This window comes from Narcine bancroftii, chromosome 12, assembly GCF_036971445.1.
Source record: "Narcine bancroftii isolate sNarBan1 chromosome 12, sNarBan1.hap1, whole genome shotgun sequence".
Taxonomy (NCBI): domain Eukaryota; kingdom Metazoa; phylum Chordata; class Chondrichthyes; order Torpediniformes; family Narcinidae; genus Narcine; species Narcine bancroftii.
In genome coordinates this window covers 75,516,881-75,529,424 of record NC_091480.1, presented here as the reverse complement: position 1 = coordinate 75,529,424, position 12,544 = coordinate 75,516,881, and the positions used below count along the sequence as shown (strand labels likewise).

General features: G+C 46.3%; 1 protein-coding gene across 4 annotated transcripts in view; it reads left to right on the top strand.

Annotated features, from left to right (window-relative positions):
• LOC138747568 (transcription factor CP2-like) overlaps positions 1-12,544 on the top strand; it is a 66,649-nt gene that overhangs the window by 2,134 nt on the left and 51,971 nt on the right. The window contains exons 2-4 of one of the 4 annotated variants that reach the window (XM_069906901.1): positions 6,498-6,521; positions 6,881-7,032; positions 12,167-12,243. In XM_069906901.1, the coding sequence (XP_069763002.1) occupies positions 6,498-6,521; positions 6,881-7,032; positions 12,167-12,243 (253 nt within the window). Of the gene's footprint in view, positions 1-4,197; positions 4,240-6,497; positions 6,522-6,880; positions 7,033-12,166; positions 12,244-12,544 lie in introns of those variants that run through there. The other 3 variants (XM_069906903.1, XM_069906902.1, XM_069906904.1) reach the window with 3 other exon arrangements.

The window sequence follows — 12,544 nt, the reverse complement described above, 5'->3', positions numbered from 1 at the left end:
GAAAGAATCTCAGGGTTGTATGTGTTGTCATGCATATACTCTGACAATCAATCGGAAATCTGACTCAATAACTCTATCGCTGTGTGCAAGCGTTGTCAGTTAGGGACCTAAGGTTTGTATCTCAGAAACAGAGACAACTTCTAAAATCCCCTTCCTCTCTCAATTATGGTCTGAGATTAAGGAATCACTCATCTTTAAACTCTCTCTCCATTCCAAATTTAATTGTCCCTTCCAATTTTAATAATACATTTACTTATTTTTTCTGTTCAATGTTGCTTTATATTAATTGCACCTGGTTATTTTCTCGTTGCCATTTTAAGGGCACAATTTGATTGCGATACTTCCTCACAACAATGGTCATTTTTCAAAACTATTTAATTGCCTGAAAAGTTCTGGGATGTTCTTGAAAGTGGTTCAGACTTGAAATGTGCAACGGAAATGGAGGTCATTCTCATTAACATCTGTTTTTCTGGGTTTGTCCAGTGTTCCATCTCACAGTCCTTTCCCTTACTACATTCATATACCCTCTCAGAATGCCTGATTCACTGAGTGGGTACAATAGATTTAGTGCATACTACTGACCAACTAAACTGATAACATGAGTTCAATTCCTACTGAGGGGCTTCAATAAGTCTGAAATCATCTGTTGGTGACAATGAAACTTCCACCCATCTGGAAGATCCACAGACAATTGTAGATGTTGGAATCTGAAGCTGAACACAATCTTCTGGAGTAACTCAGTGGGTCGAGCAGGATCCATGGGAGAAAAAGAATGATCAACGTTTCGGGCCAAAATCCCTCATTGAGACTGACGATGAGACAACTCCACCCCCCCTCCCCCCAACCTGCACTCACCCTCATTTACCCTCCCAGTACACAGTCTGTGTCAGGCAATGTTGCTTCATCAATTGCACAGGAGAAGCCACATTTGCCCATGTTTAAATTTACATTTTGACATATAGCATGGTAAGAGGGCCTTTCGGCCCCTGAGCTCGAGCTGCCCAAATACACCTAGTTGCCCTACAAACCCCATACGTTTTGAAGCGTGGGAGGAAACCGAAGCACCCAGAAGAAACCCACGGAGACACGGGGAGAACATACAAACTCCTTACAGACAGGTCGCTGGCACTGCAATAGCGTGGCACTAACCGCTGTGCTAACCGTGCCGCTAACGTGTGTCAGAAGATGGCATGTCTGACATTGCAGCAGCCCTCTGTAACCCTTAAACCCAATGGCATGTGGGTGTCCCCTACCTGTAACTGGTTCCACTCTTTCCAGCTCATCTTTCTCGCATCTGATTCTTACTTTTTTCTCTAACCTTTCTCTCTTCCCAGTGGTCTCCCTCTGCCTCTCTCTCTCTCTCTCTCTCTCTCTCCCTCTCTCTCTCTCCCCCTCTGCCTCTCTCTCTCTCTCTCTCTCCCCCTCTGCCTCTCTCTCTCTCTCTCTCTCTCTCTCTCTCTCTCTCTCTTATTCACAGAGAGTTACAGAGGGTTTCTGAAATGACAGATGTGCCATTTACTGTTGCATTAGAGCAGGGGTGTCAAACTCAAATTCACGGAGGGCCAAAATTAAAAACTTGGACTAAGTCGAGGGCCGAACTAAATATTTATTGAAAATTTTCAACAACATCTGCATGTTTTCTCTTCTTTCAACATATGTAATGTTAAACTTTTTCTTATTAAAATAAATGTTTAATAATAGTTTTGGATAAACTCTTTCCAGAAGCATTAACAAATGAGAAATAAAATATTCAATAAATAATATTTCTCTATAGAGGATTTGTCAAATGTTGCTAGTGTGCTGTCGAATAGTAAAATCTGAGGGCTATTGAGAATGTGGGAGAATAACATGATTCCTGAAACAATCAAATGGGTGACTGATTGTGGGCATGAACTCTAGCAGGGTTATTTGCCATGCCCTTTTTCCATTGGTACAGATATCCTTTGATTTACACACTTTTCAAGTTTTATGCCTAATGAGCTTGTATCCAGGTGCAGGACCATTTTTAACCAGGAATATATTTATCACTGTGACATGAAACTATTGGAAGATCGTTTTATCCTGAGATTAAAGTTCATAATACTTACTCGGGCCTGTGTGCGGGAGGGCGGGGTTTGCGGGCGATCGGGTTGGACAACGACAGTGCGGGGGCATCGGCTCTCGCTGCAGGGTGGCATCTCGGCGGATCAGCGGCCCCGTCACCGTGAGTCGCGGGTCGGCCTGCGGCAGGGAGGGGGAGTGGGCAACGGTCCTGGCGAGGTCAGGCCCCCCCTGAGTTTCTGCCGGACCCCCCTTGACCTGCTGAGTTTCTGCCGGACCCCCCTTGACCTGCTGAGTTTCTCCCGGACCTCCCTTGACCTGCTGAGTTTCTCCCGGACCCCCCTTGACCTGCTGAGTTTCTCCCGGACCTCCCTTGACCTGCTGAGTTTCTCCCGGACCCCCCTTGACCTGCTGAGATTCTCCCGGACCCCCTCCCCTTGACCTTCTGAGTTTCTCCTGGACCCCTCCCCCTTGACCTGCTGAGTTTCTCTCGGACCCCCCTTTGACCTGCTGAGTTTCTCCCGGACCCCCCCTTGACCTGCTGAGTTTCTCCCGGACCCCCTTTTCTTTATGTGCCGGTGTCCCAGGACCTTTCCAGGGCAGTCTCCGCGCTCAGGACCGCACTGGGATCCCGGTAAGCGGTGGAGGAGCAGGTGAGCGCGGCTAATCCCGATCCAGCCCACGCCACTCCCGAGATTGGCGGGGGGTTCCACCCTACCTGCCCGACCAGCCTCGCTCTCCACGTGTACTCCGGGCACCCACCGCTGGTCTGGTGGGAAGGCGCAGGGCGGCCGGCGCCCCCATCGCCCGGCGGGGAGCCCCAATCTTCCCTCTGGCGTCCCGACTTCATCTGCAGCTCCAAGAAACGCTGTGCCACTGGGGTTCCGGGCGCTGGGAAGCGGCCTTGGATTCCCCTGACACCAGCCAGGCCGCGCTGCGGTGTGCGGTGGAGGGGTGGGCGGGGGGACACGACAGCGTGTTTATAAAACCACCCACCACTACTTTTCAAGGACCAGGATTTTTCTCTCTCTCTCACCCTGGGACACAGCGGTTACTGTGCATGCGGTATACTGGCGCGGCGGCCAGCGGGCCACCTCTAATACATTTTTGATATGATCTTGCGGGCCAAAGATAATTATATCGCGGGCCAAATTTGGCCCGCGGGCCAGAGTTTGACATGTGTGCGTTAGAGGCACAGTTAGTGTAGTGGTTTGCACCATCCACCAGCAACCGGGGTTCAAATCCAGCGCTGTCTGTAAAGAGATCGTCCGTTCTCCCTGTGTCTGTGTGGGTTTCCTTTGGGTGCTCCGGTTTCCCCTCACCCTTCAAAATGTGCAGAGCTTGGAGATCAATTGGGGTATTTTGAGCAGCACGGGCCAGAAGGGCCTGAAACCATCCTGTATGTCCAAATTTATTTATTTTTTAATATTAAGGCAACATTGATCATCAGTCAACTTGGGTCAATGAAAAATATAGCACAAAGATTCCATGGCTTTGGAAATTGGTTTCAAAACATGGGCAGTTGTTGGGGGCAAACGGGGCTTGCCTTGTGCAATTGCTGAAGCAACATTGCTGGACACAGACTGTGCACTTGGAGGTGAAGAGTGGAAGCCTGGTGGATGCAGTGGGGGAAGTGTCTTTCCACCAGTCTCTTTACGTGTAGCGCAAATAAAAGCTCTCGCGACTGGAGGGAGAACAAATGCTTTTATTAGCTTATAACTAAGGGTAGGGTCTCACAGTAGTCTTCAGAAGGATTCTGGCTTTAGGCAGGAAACCAGGGTTATATGCGAGCAGATGGAGGCAGAGCGGGGGGGCAGGGCCAGCCATCCGCACAACACACAACCCAGTGAATCCCACTACGTCTCCCATCTTCTCTTCAATACCCTCCACCTTCTTTCCCCCTCCTTCAGGTACTTGATATCACCCCCCTCCTACCTTAATATTGATGAAAGATACCGACCTGAAACATTACAGACCATTTCTCTCCACGAATGCTGCCTGACCCGCTGAGTTCCTCCAGCAGCTTAGTGTTTGCTCAAGATTCCAGCATCTGCAGTCTTTATGTTTCCCTGTTAGTCTCAATATGTGCTTCAGCATTTGAAGACACGTGTGGGCGCCACGGTTGGCGTAGTGGTTAGCACAACACCATGGCAGCGCCAGCGATTGGGACCGGACCTGGGTTCAAATCCCGCACTGCTGGTAAGGAATTTCTAAGTTCTCCCCGTGTCTGCGTGGGTTTTCTCCTGGGGCTCCAGCTTCCTCCCACCCTTCAAAACGTACCGGGGTATAAATTGGGACGGGACGGACTAGTTGGGCTGAATTGTCCTGTTGCAGTCTCATAGGTCTAAATTTTGAAAAATGTAAATATAATTTCAACACATCAATAACAGGCGCTTAGCAATTGTTGTCAATACTGTTTACTGTTCTTACCAAGCTCAAAATATCTCAAGAATTTTATCATGAACATGATAATTACTATTTTGTGGACATTAATACTCTGTTCCATGAAGAATTTGTTTTACTTCAGGGTTCGTCTAAACTGGAAACACTCATGAAGATTTTAATAATTGTAAATGAAAATACCGGCAGTCTACGTTAGTTGCAAGAGATATTTCCCTCAAGGAATTAGCAAGCTCTCAGAAGTTAATTACTGAGAATTAAGTGATGAAATGTCACATTTCCTGAGGCCCTAGTGAGTGAAAGGGAACTGCCAAGCTACTTTTTGTTCTGCTTTGCACTGTCAATTTTTTCCTGTATTCTCTTGAAGCTGTGCATTTTTGATCTGTATGGTGTTGTTCTCTATCATGCCCCTCACAACCTACTCTAAAGTGATCACCAGGTGCAATCTGAAATTTTGAGTACGGTTGGCCTTTTGATGGTGTCAGCATTATCGGGGAACTCGATGTGATTTGCTTCATAGACCGGGGTTGCTGGGAAATGACTGGTGGTGGCACCTGTGCCATCCCTTACCCTCTTTGCTTCAGGCGACAAGGCTGGGTGCTGTTGCTTTCAACCGGTATGGAGAAGTTAAGCTCCAATCCTATCTGGGATTACCTATCACAGTTAACAGCATGGTTGGTGTAGTGGTTAGTGCGATGCTGTGGCAGCGCCAGTGATCGGGACCAGGGTTTGAATCCCACGCTGTCTGTAAGGAGTTTGAACGTTCTCCCTGTGTCTACATGGGTTTTCCCCGGGGGCTCCGGTTTCCTCTCAGCATTCGAAATGTACCAGGGTGAAGGTTAATTGGGTGTAAATTGGGCGGCATGGGCCGAAAGGGCCTGTTACCATGCTGTATGTCTAATTTTCTTTTAAATGACTCAACACCAGAGGGAGGCCATTCAGCCCATCTTGCCTGTGTGAGAGAGAGCAATCCAACTGTTGCCGTTAAGCAGATCTTCCTGACAACTTGTGTTCTTATTATGCCTTTGTCTAATTCCGTTGAGGTGCCTGCTTCTTCAGTCATGTCAGTGAAGATAAAAGCCCCGATGTCTCTGTGACAGCAGCTTCATGTTGGTACTTTGCAGAACTAGAAAGTGTTTCCATCCAGGCAGATGAGACAAATTACCATGAAGGTGCTGAACTGTTAAACCTCTCCAGTTGATGTAAAAGATTCAGCTGGTATCACTGCAAAGAGATATCAGGAATACCTTGCCAGTGCCCTAGCTGATATTAATCTCCCAACAAATGTAATTCAAGCAGATGATCTGGTTGTTATCACAAAGCTGGCTGTGGGAGTTCGTTAAATGCAGATTGAGTGCACCTTCCATGCAAAAAGGCTTCTCATTGGTCAAAGGTTTTTGAGACACCTTGAGATATTGGGGTGTTATATGAATGGAATTTCAATCTTCAAAGAGAGTTCAAGTTTATTTACTTTCAAGTCGATTACAATAGTCTTCTTCTTCTTTGGCTTGGCTTCGCGGACGAATACTTATGGAGGGGTAAATGTCCACGTCAGCTGCAGGCTCGTTTGTGGCTGACAAGTCCGATGCGGGACAGGCAGACACGGTTGCAGGGGAAAATTGGTGTGTTGGGTTTTTCCTCCTTTGACTTTTGTCAGTGAGGTGGGCAACCCAACAAAACAGCATTCTCCAGGCCACACTGCAAAAACAGAGTGCAAGTACACATACAGACTGCTATAAATGTATTAAAAATAAATATAATTCATAAATAGAAGAGTCAAGGTGCAGTGAACTGGGATTCACTGTTAGGGTGTTGCGCTGATAGCTGGACCCAGCCCCAACCCCCCCCCCCCCCCTCCCCCACCAATCTGCCCATATATAACACTGGTTTCCCGCCTAAAACCAGAACCATTCTGAAATCTACTGTGAGACCCATAGTTATAAGCTAATAAAAGTGTTGTTCTCCCTCCAGTCATGGGGAGCTGTTTCAGCCATTGCCCATGGGAAGAAGCTGTTCCTCAGCCTGGCTCTTACACTTCTGTATCTCTTTCCCAACAGGAGCAGCTGGCTTTGCAGCACAAGGTCAGTGGAGACAGCAAAACGGCACATTCTTTTAACTTCAAAAAATATGATTTATTCATGAAATTCAACAGATTTTCCTTTGCATTCATTGTGCTGTGAAATCAGCACATGCTCTTCCACAACAACACAGACGCTCCCCGAGTCATCCATGGTTTCCGATTGGGAAAGACACAGAAAGTTTTCTTTACATGCAGTGATCCGCACACTTGCTGACAAAGTGTGTTCCCTCTTCAATCCCATGGAATGTTTAAGATGCCGTTAGACCAAGATCCAGGCTGCGAAATCGGATCCATGTTCAGCTGATGATGGTGAAGGTTTTCCTCTACCCTGTTGCCTCAGTGTGGATTCTCTTCTTTCAGGGACATGCTGCCCCTACCACTTTTCAAGCACGAAGAGCCCGCTCTCCCTTCAAACCATGAGGCCGGTGCTGTCACCTTCCAGTACATTCTGAATGCCGCCACCTCACCTGCTGTTAAGCTGCATGAGGAGACACTCACCTACCTCAACCAAGGTACAGCGGGAAGGAAGAGGGATGGCGGGCGTGGATGGCAATCACCTCCGAGCAGAAGTATCCAAATGAAACTTTGCACTGCCGCCCTTTAACAAAGGTGTTGTCTTTCTATTCTTTAAAATGGGACCTGGGCAATGTGAGCATCTGTTGTCCAACCCTGATTGCCCTTAACTGAGGAGTCCTTCCCCTTGTGGGTCGAGATGGCAGACCAGGTTAAGATGGCCAAGTTCCTCCCCAAACAACACTGCTAAACAAGGTTTTGTTTTTAACAATCCACTGGTTTTGTGCTTACCATTTTAATGAGTTGAGCCTTTTATTTCATCTCGTGCCCCTGGTCTATGGCTACACCACTAACTTAGCCATGCAAGTTCTTCACCTGCTTACCCAGATGTTCATTACTCACCGACTTGTCCGTGACTTCAGAAGATCACCACAAGATTTCATAGTAAAAACATATAAAAATGCTGCAGGATCTCAGCTGGTCTTGCAGCATTCATAGGAGGTAAAGATAGATCTGTTTCAGGCCTGAGCCCTTCTTCAAGATATAAGCAAAAAGCAGCCAGGCATCTGAATAAAGATTGAAGGATAGCCAGGGAGGAGTCCAGATCAACATCCAGAAGGTGTTCATTGGATGTGATGAGGAAAGGTGAGAATTGACTTTGTCTCTGTGAAAGGAGACAGAGGGAAAGAGAGAGAGACAAACAGGCAGACAGAGGTGGGGGGGAAGGAGACAGAGGGTAGAAGAAGGGGGATGGTGGGTTATAATAGCAATCGGAGAAGTCAATGTTAATACCATCTGATTGGAGGGTGCCCAGACAGAAGATGAGGTGTTGCTCCTCCAATTTGCAGGTGGTCTCAGTCTGGCCGTGCACGACCAGAAGTCATCCAGGGAATAGGTGGCCACGGGGAGATGCATGCTATTGCAGAGGACAGAGCTGAGGTGCTCAATGAAGTGATCTCCCAGTCGCTCTGATGTAGAGGGAGCACCGGATTCAGTAAATGACCCCCGCAGATTCACAAGTAAAATGTCCTCTTATTATATCTACTTAAACACCTTTTGACTGTTGGGTCTGGACTCCTCCCCCTTCCATGCCTCCCCCTTAATCTGCACTCCTTCATTAAGATACTTGTCTGCCTTTTGTTTTTACCCTGAAGAAGGGCTTGGGCCTGAAACATCTGTAATATATCATTACTTCCCATGGACGCTGAGAGACCAGTTAAGTTCCTCCAGCATTTCTGTGTGTGTTTTAACGACGTCCACCGTGCATGCACACTTCTGTGTTTCATAAGATTTCATAGGATCAATGAAGGCAGCAGAGAAGGAGACCATTTTATTCATCACATCCGTGCCATTCAAGAATAGCCAACCTAATGTCACACTTTAGCACTGGTCCTCTGGCCCTCCAGTCCAGGCAGTTCAAGGAGTGGCAAGGTCAGCTCAACAGGATTATAACGCCTGCAACCAGTGTTCGATTCATGCGCTGTCTGTAAGGAGTTTCTTCGTTCTCCCCGTGTCTGTGTAGGTTTCTTCCCTCCCTCCAAAATATATGGAGTTCGAGGTCAATTTGGGTGGCATAGGTTTAAATGGCCAGAACCAGCTTCTACCGTGCTGCAAATATATACTTTTATTAAATTTAAACACGATAGACGGTTTTGTCCACCACCCTTTCAGGTAATGAGTTCCAAACTACATCGTTCTCCATTCTTTCTTCTCTGTTATAAACAGCCCTTGTTTTGAGACTGTGTCCCATGGCCAGGAGAAACATTCTCCCCACGTTGGCCTGTTACATCCTGCAAGTTGCAATGAGATTTCCTCCTATCCTCCGAGAGAGTCAGGTCTGGAGAATTCACTCTCCTCTAACAGCCAACCTGCCAACCCTGTAACCGCTGCAGTAAATCCTCACTGCACCAGCTCTTTGGCAAGTACATTCTTCTAAGGTATGGAAACCAAATGTTTGTCTAAAAAAAATCCAGCTTGTGATGTCATCAAACCATATAACCACTTACAGCACAGAACAGGCCAGTTCGGCCCTACTAGTCCATGCCGTTACAAATCCCCACCCTCCTAGTCCCACTGACCAGCACCCGGTCCATACCCCTCTAGTCCCCTCCTATCCATGTAACTATCTAGTCTTTCCTTAAATGTAACCAATGATCCCACCTAGACCACATCTGTCGGAAGCTCATTCCACATCCCCACCCCCTTTGCGTAAAGAAATTTCCCCTCATGTTCCCCTTATAATTTTCCCCCTTCAATCTTAAACCATGCCCTCTAGTTTGAATCTCCCCCACTCTTAATTGAAAAAGCCTATCCACGTTTACTCTGTCTGTCCCTTTTAAAATCTTAAACACCTCTATCAAGTCCCCTCTCAATCTTCTATGCTCCAGAGAAAAAAGCTCCAGTCTGCACAACCTTTCCCTGTAACTCAAACCTTGAAATCCTGTCCACATTCTCGTGAACCTTCTCTGCACTCTCTCTATTTTGTTTATATCTTTCCTATAATTTGGTGACCAAAACTGTACACAGTACTCCAAATTTGGCCTCACCAATGCCTTGTACAATTTCATCATAACCTCCCTACTCTTGAATTCAATACTCCGATTTATGAAGGCCAACATTCCAAATGCCTTTTTCACCACACCATCTACCTGAGTATCAGCCTTGAGGGTACTATTTACCACAGCTCCTAAATCCCTTTGTTGCTCTGCACATCTCAATAGCCTACCATTTAATGCATATGACCTATTTAGATTTGCCTTTCCAAAATGTAACACCTCACACTTATCTGTATTAAATTCCATCAACTATTTCTCAGCCCACACCACCAGCCTTCCTAAATCACCTTTTAATCTACGGTAATCTTCCTCACTGTCCACAACACCACCAATCTTTGTATCATCCGCAAACTTGCTTATCCAATTCTCCACCCCTACTTCCAGATCGTTAATATATATAACAAACAATAGTGGACCGAGGACCGATCCCTGAGGAACTCCACTAGTCAATGGCCTCCAAATGGACAAACAATTCTCTACCACTACTCTCTGACACCTCCCATCCAACCATTGCTGAATCCATTTCACTACCTCCTCATTTATACCTAATGCCTCCACCTTTTTTCCTAACCTCCTGTGGGGAACTTTGTCAAAAGCTTTACTAAAGTCTAAATAGACAACATCCACAGCTTTCCCTTCATCAACCTTTTTTGTAACCCCCTCGAAAAACTCAATCAGGTTTGTCAAGCATGATCTACCCCTGACAAAACCATGCTGATTACTCCCTAGCAATCCCTGTACCTCCAAATAATTGTAAATACCATCCCTCAGAACACTTTCCATCAACTTGCCCACCACAGACATCAGGCCTATAATTCCCAGGTTTACATTTAGACCCTTTCTTAAACAGCGGAACCACATGCGCCACCCTCCAATCCTTTGGCACTACCCCCGTGGCCAGTGACATCCTAAATATCTCTGTTAATGGCCCCACTATCTGTCCACTAGCCTCCCTGAGTGTCCTTGGGAATATTTTGTCTGGCCCCGGAGATTTATCCACCTTTATCTTTTTCAACACAGCCATCACTACCTCCTCGGTTATCCTTATATGCTTCATTACCTCCCCACTATTTTTCTTTACCTCAACTGATTCAATATTTTTTACCCTAGTGAATACTGAGGCAAAGAAATCATTCAAAATTTCCCCCATTTCCTCTGACTTCTCACTCAGCCTACCCTCGCTATCTACAAGGGGTCCAATTTTATCCCTCACTAATCTTTTACTTTTAATGTACTTATAGAAACCATTATAGAAACTCAGCACAACTGCACTAAGACCTTACTCCAGTTTAATTTAAATTTAGACATACAGCACGGTAAAAGGTCATTTTGGCCCATGAGTCCGTGCCGTCCAACTTACACCCAATTAACCTACACCCCCCAGTGCATTTCAAATGGTGGGAGGAAACAGGAGTCCCCGGGGAAAACCCACACAGACACGGGAAGAACGTACAAACTGCTGACAGACAGCGCGTGATTCGAACTTCAGTCCTTATCGCTGGCGCTGTAAAGGCATTTCGCTAACCACTTTGCCAACCCTGCCGCATTTTTTTTTAAACAAAATGACATTTAAATCTTCTCATCAGAAAGAATGACATACCACTTGCTTTCCGTGTTAACATCCCTTTTGAACTGAGGGCAATTACCATCCCCAATATAAGGTACGAGCTAAGGATTGGTAAAAAATAGAAACAGGGACAAGTTCCTTGAGCCTCCTCTGTCATACAACATGATCAAGGCTGAGAGGCGGCCACAATCTCCAATTTCCCAACCTGTCACATATCATTTTTCATATTTATTTCATGCAATAAAAAGAAGGTTGTTAGGCCCACTGAGTCCATACTCCCTCTCTGAATCATTCCATTTCCCAATGTATTTCCCTGCGAACTACCTCCTCACACATGCCCTTTGATTTTTCTCCTGCACGCCTACACCAGGGCTCATTTATCACACGTGGCCAGTTAACCTACTAACTAGTACATCTTCGGTTGTGAAAAGAGCATTCAGGAAAAACCCACAGGGTCACAGAGGAAATGTGCGAATTCCACACAGACAATACAAGCTGTACTACCTGCTGCGTTGTGGTGCACCTCGAGATTCCATGACTTTTTTTTGCAATATCGCAAAATCAACTCATCTCTGTTTTGAATGAATGATTCTCCTCAGCCATCCAGGATCGAGAATTCCAAAATCTCCCCATCCCCCTGAGTGAAGAACCTTTTTTCCTCCATTTCAATTCTAAACAATCTACCAATTATTTTTGACGCTCCCCACCCCCAATGTAGTGTCACCCCCTACCCCACCAGAGTAGCATGCAATCTCTTCTCTGTTGAGCCCTCCAAGAATGTCATTCATTTTAATACCTCTCATACTTCTCAATTCTAAAGAACAGAGCCCAAGTCTCCTCAATCTCTGCAAGACAGCACACTCACCATTCCCGGCACCAGTTTGGTCAATCTTCTCTTTCTCTCTCCATTATTAGACCTGCTGCCTTAACCAAACAATGACTTTGCAGAGACTTAATGGAGGGGCGCAGAGAACTTTAAAAGTGCTTTCCACATCTCTGTTTTCTTTTCAGATCAATCATATGAGATCCGGATGTTATGTAATCAGAATATAAGGGGTCTGTGGGAGTCAAATGGAAAGCTACTGAAGGTGAGTCCTCCACAGAGCTGAGGGGAGGGGGGTGTTGGTGGCGGGCAAGGAAATGAGACCAGGATTAAAATGAGGTCAGAGTCAGGTTTGGATTTGGTGGGCCAAAGGGCCTATGTCCAGGTTTTCGACCCTTTTAAATGAGCATTTATGGCTTTGCAATCTCCTGAAAGGTGTGAGAAACAAACTCTCAGTGTGGAAAATAGATCCTGCGACTTCCTGCATTACTAACCTATAGTTAGTTCCCGACCACAGACGTTCAGGGTCGGCATCAGAAGAAATCTAATTGGGGGACATTAGGGTA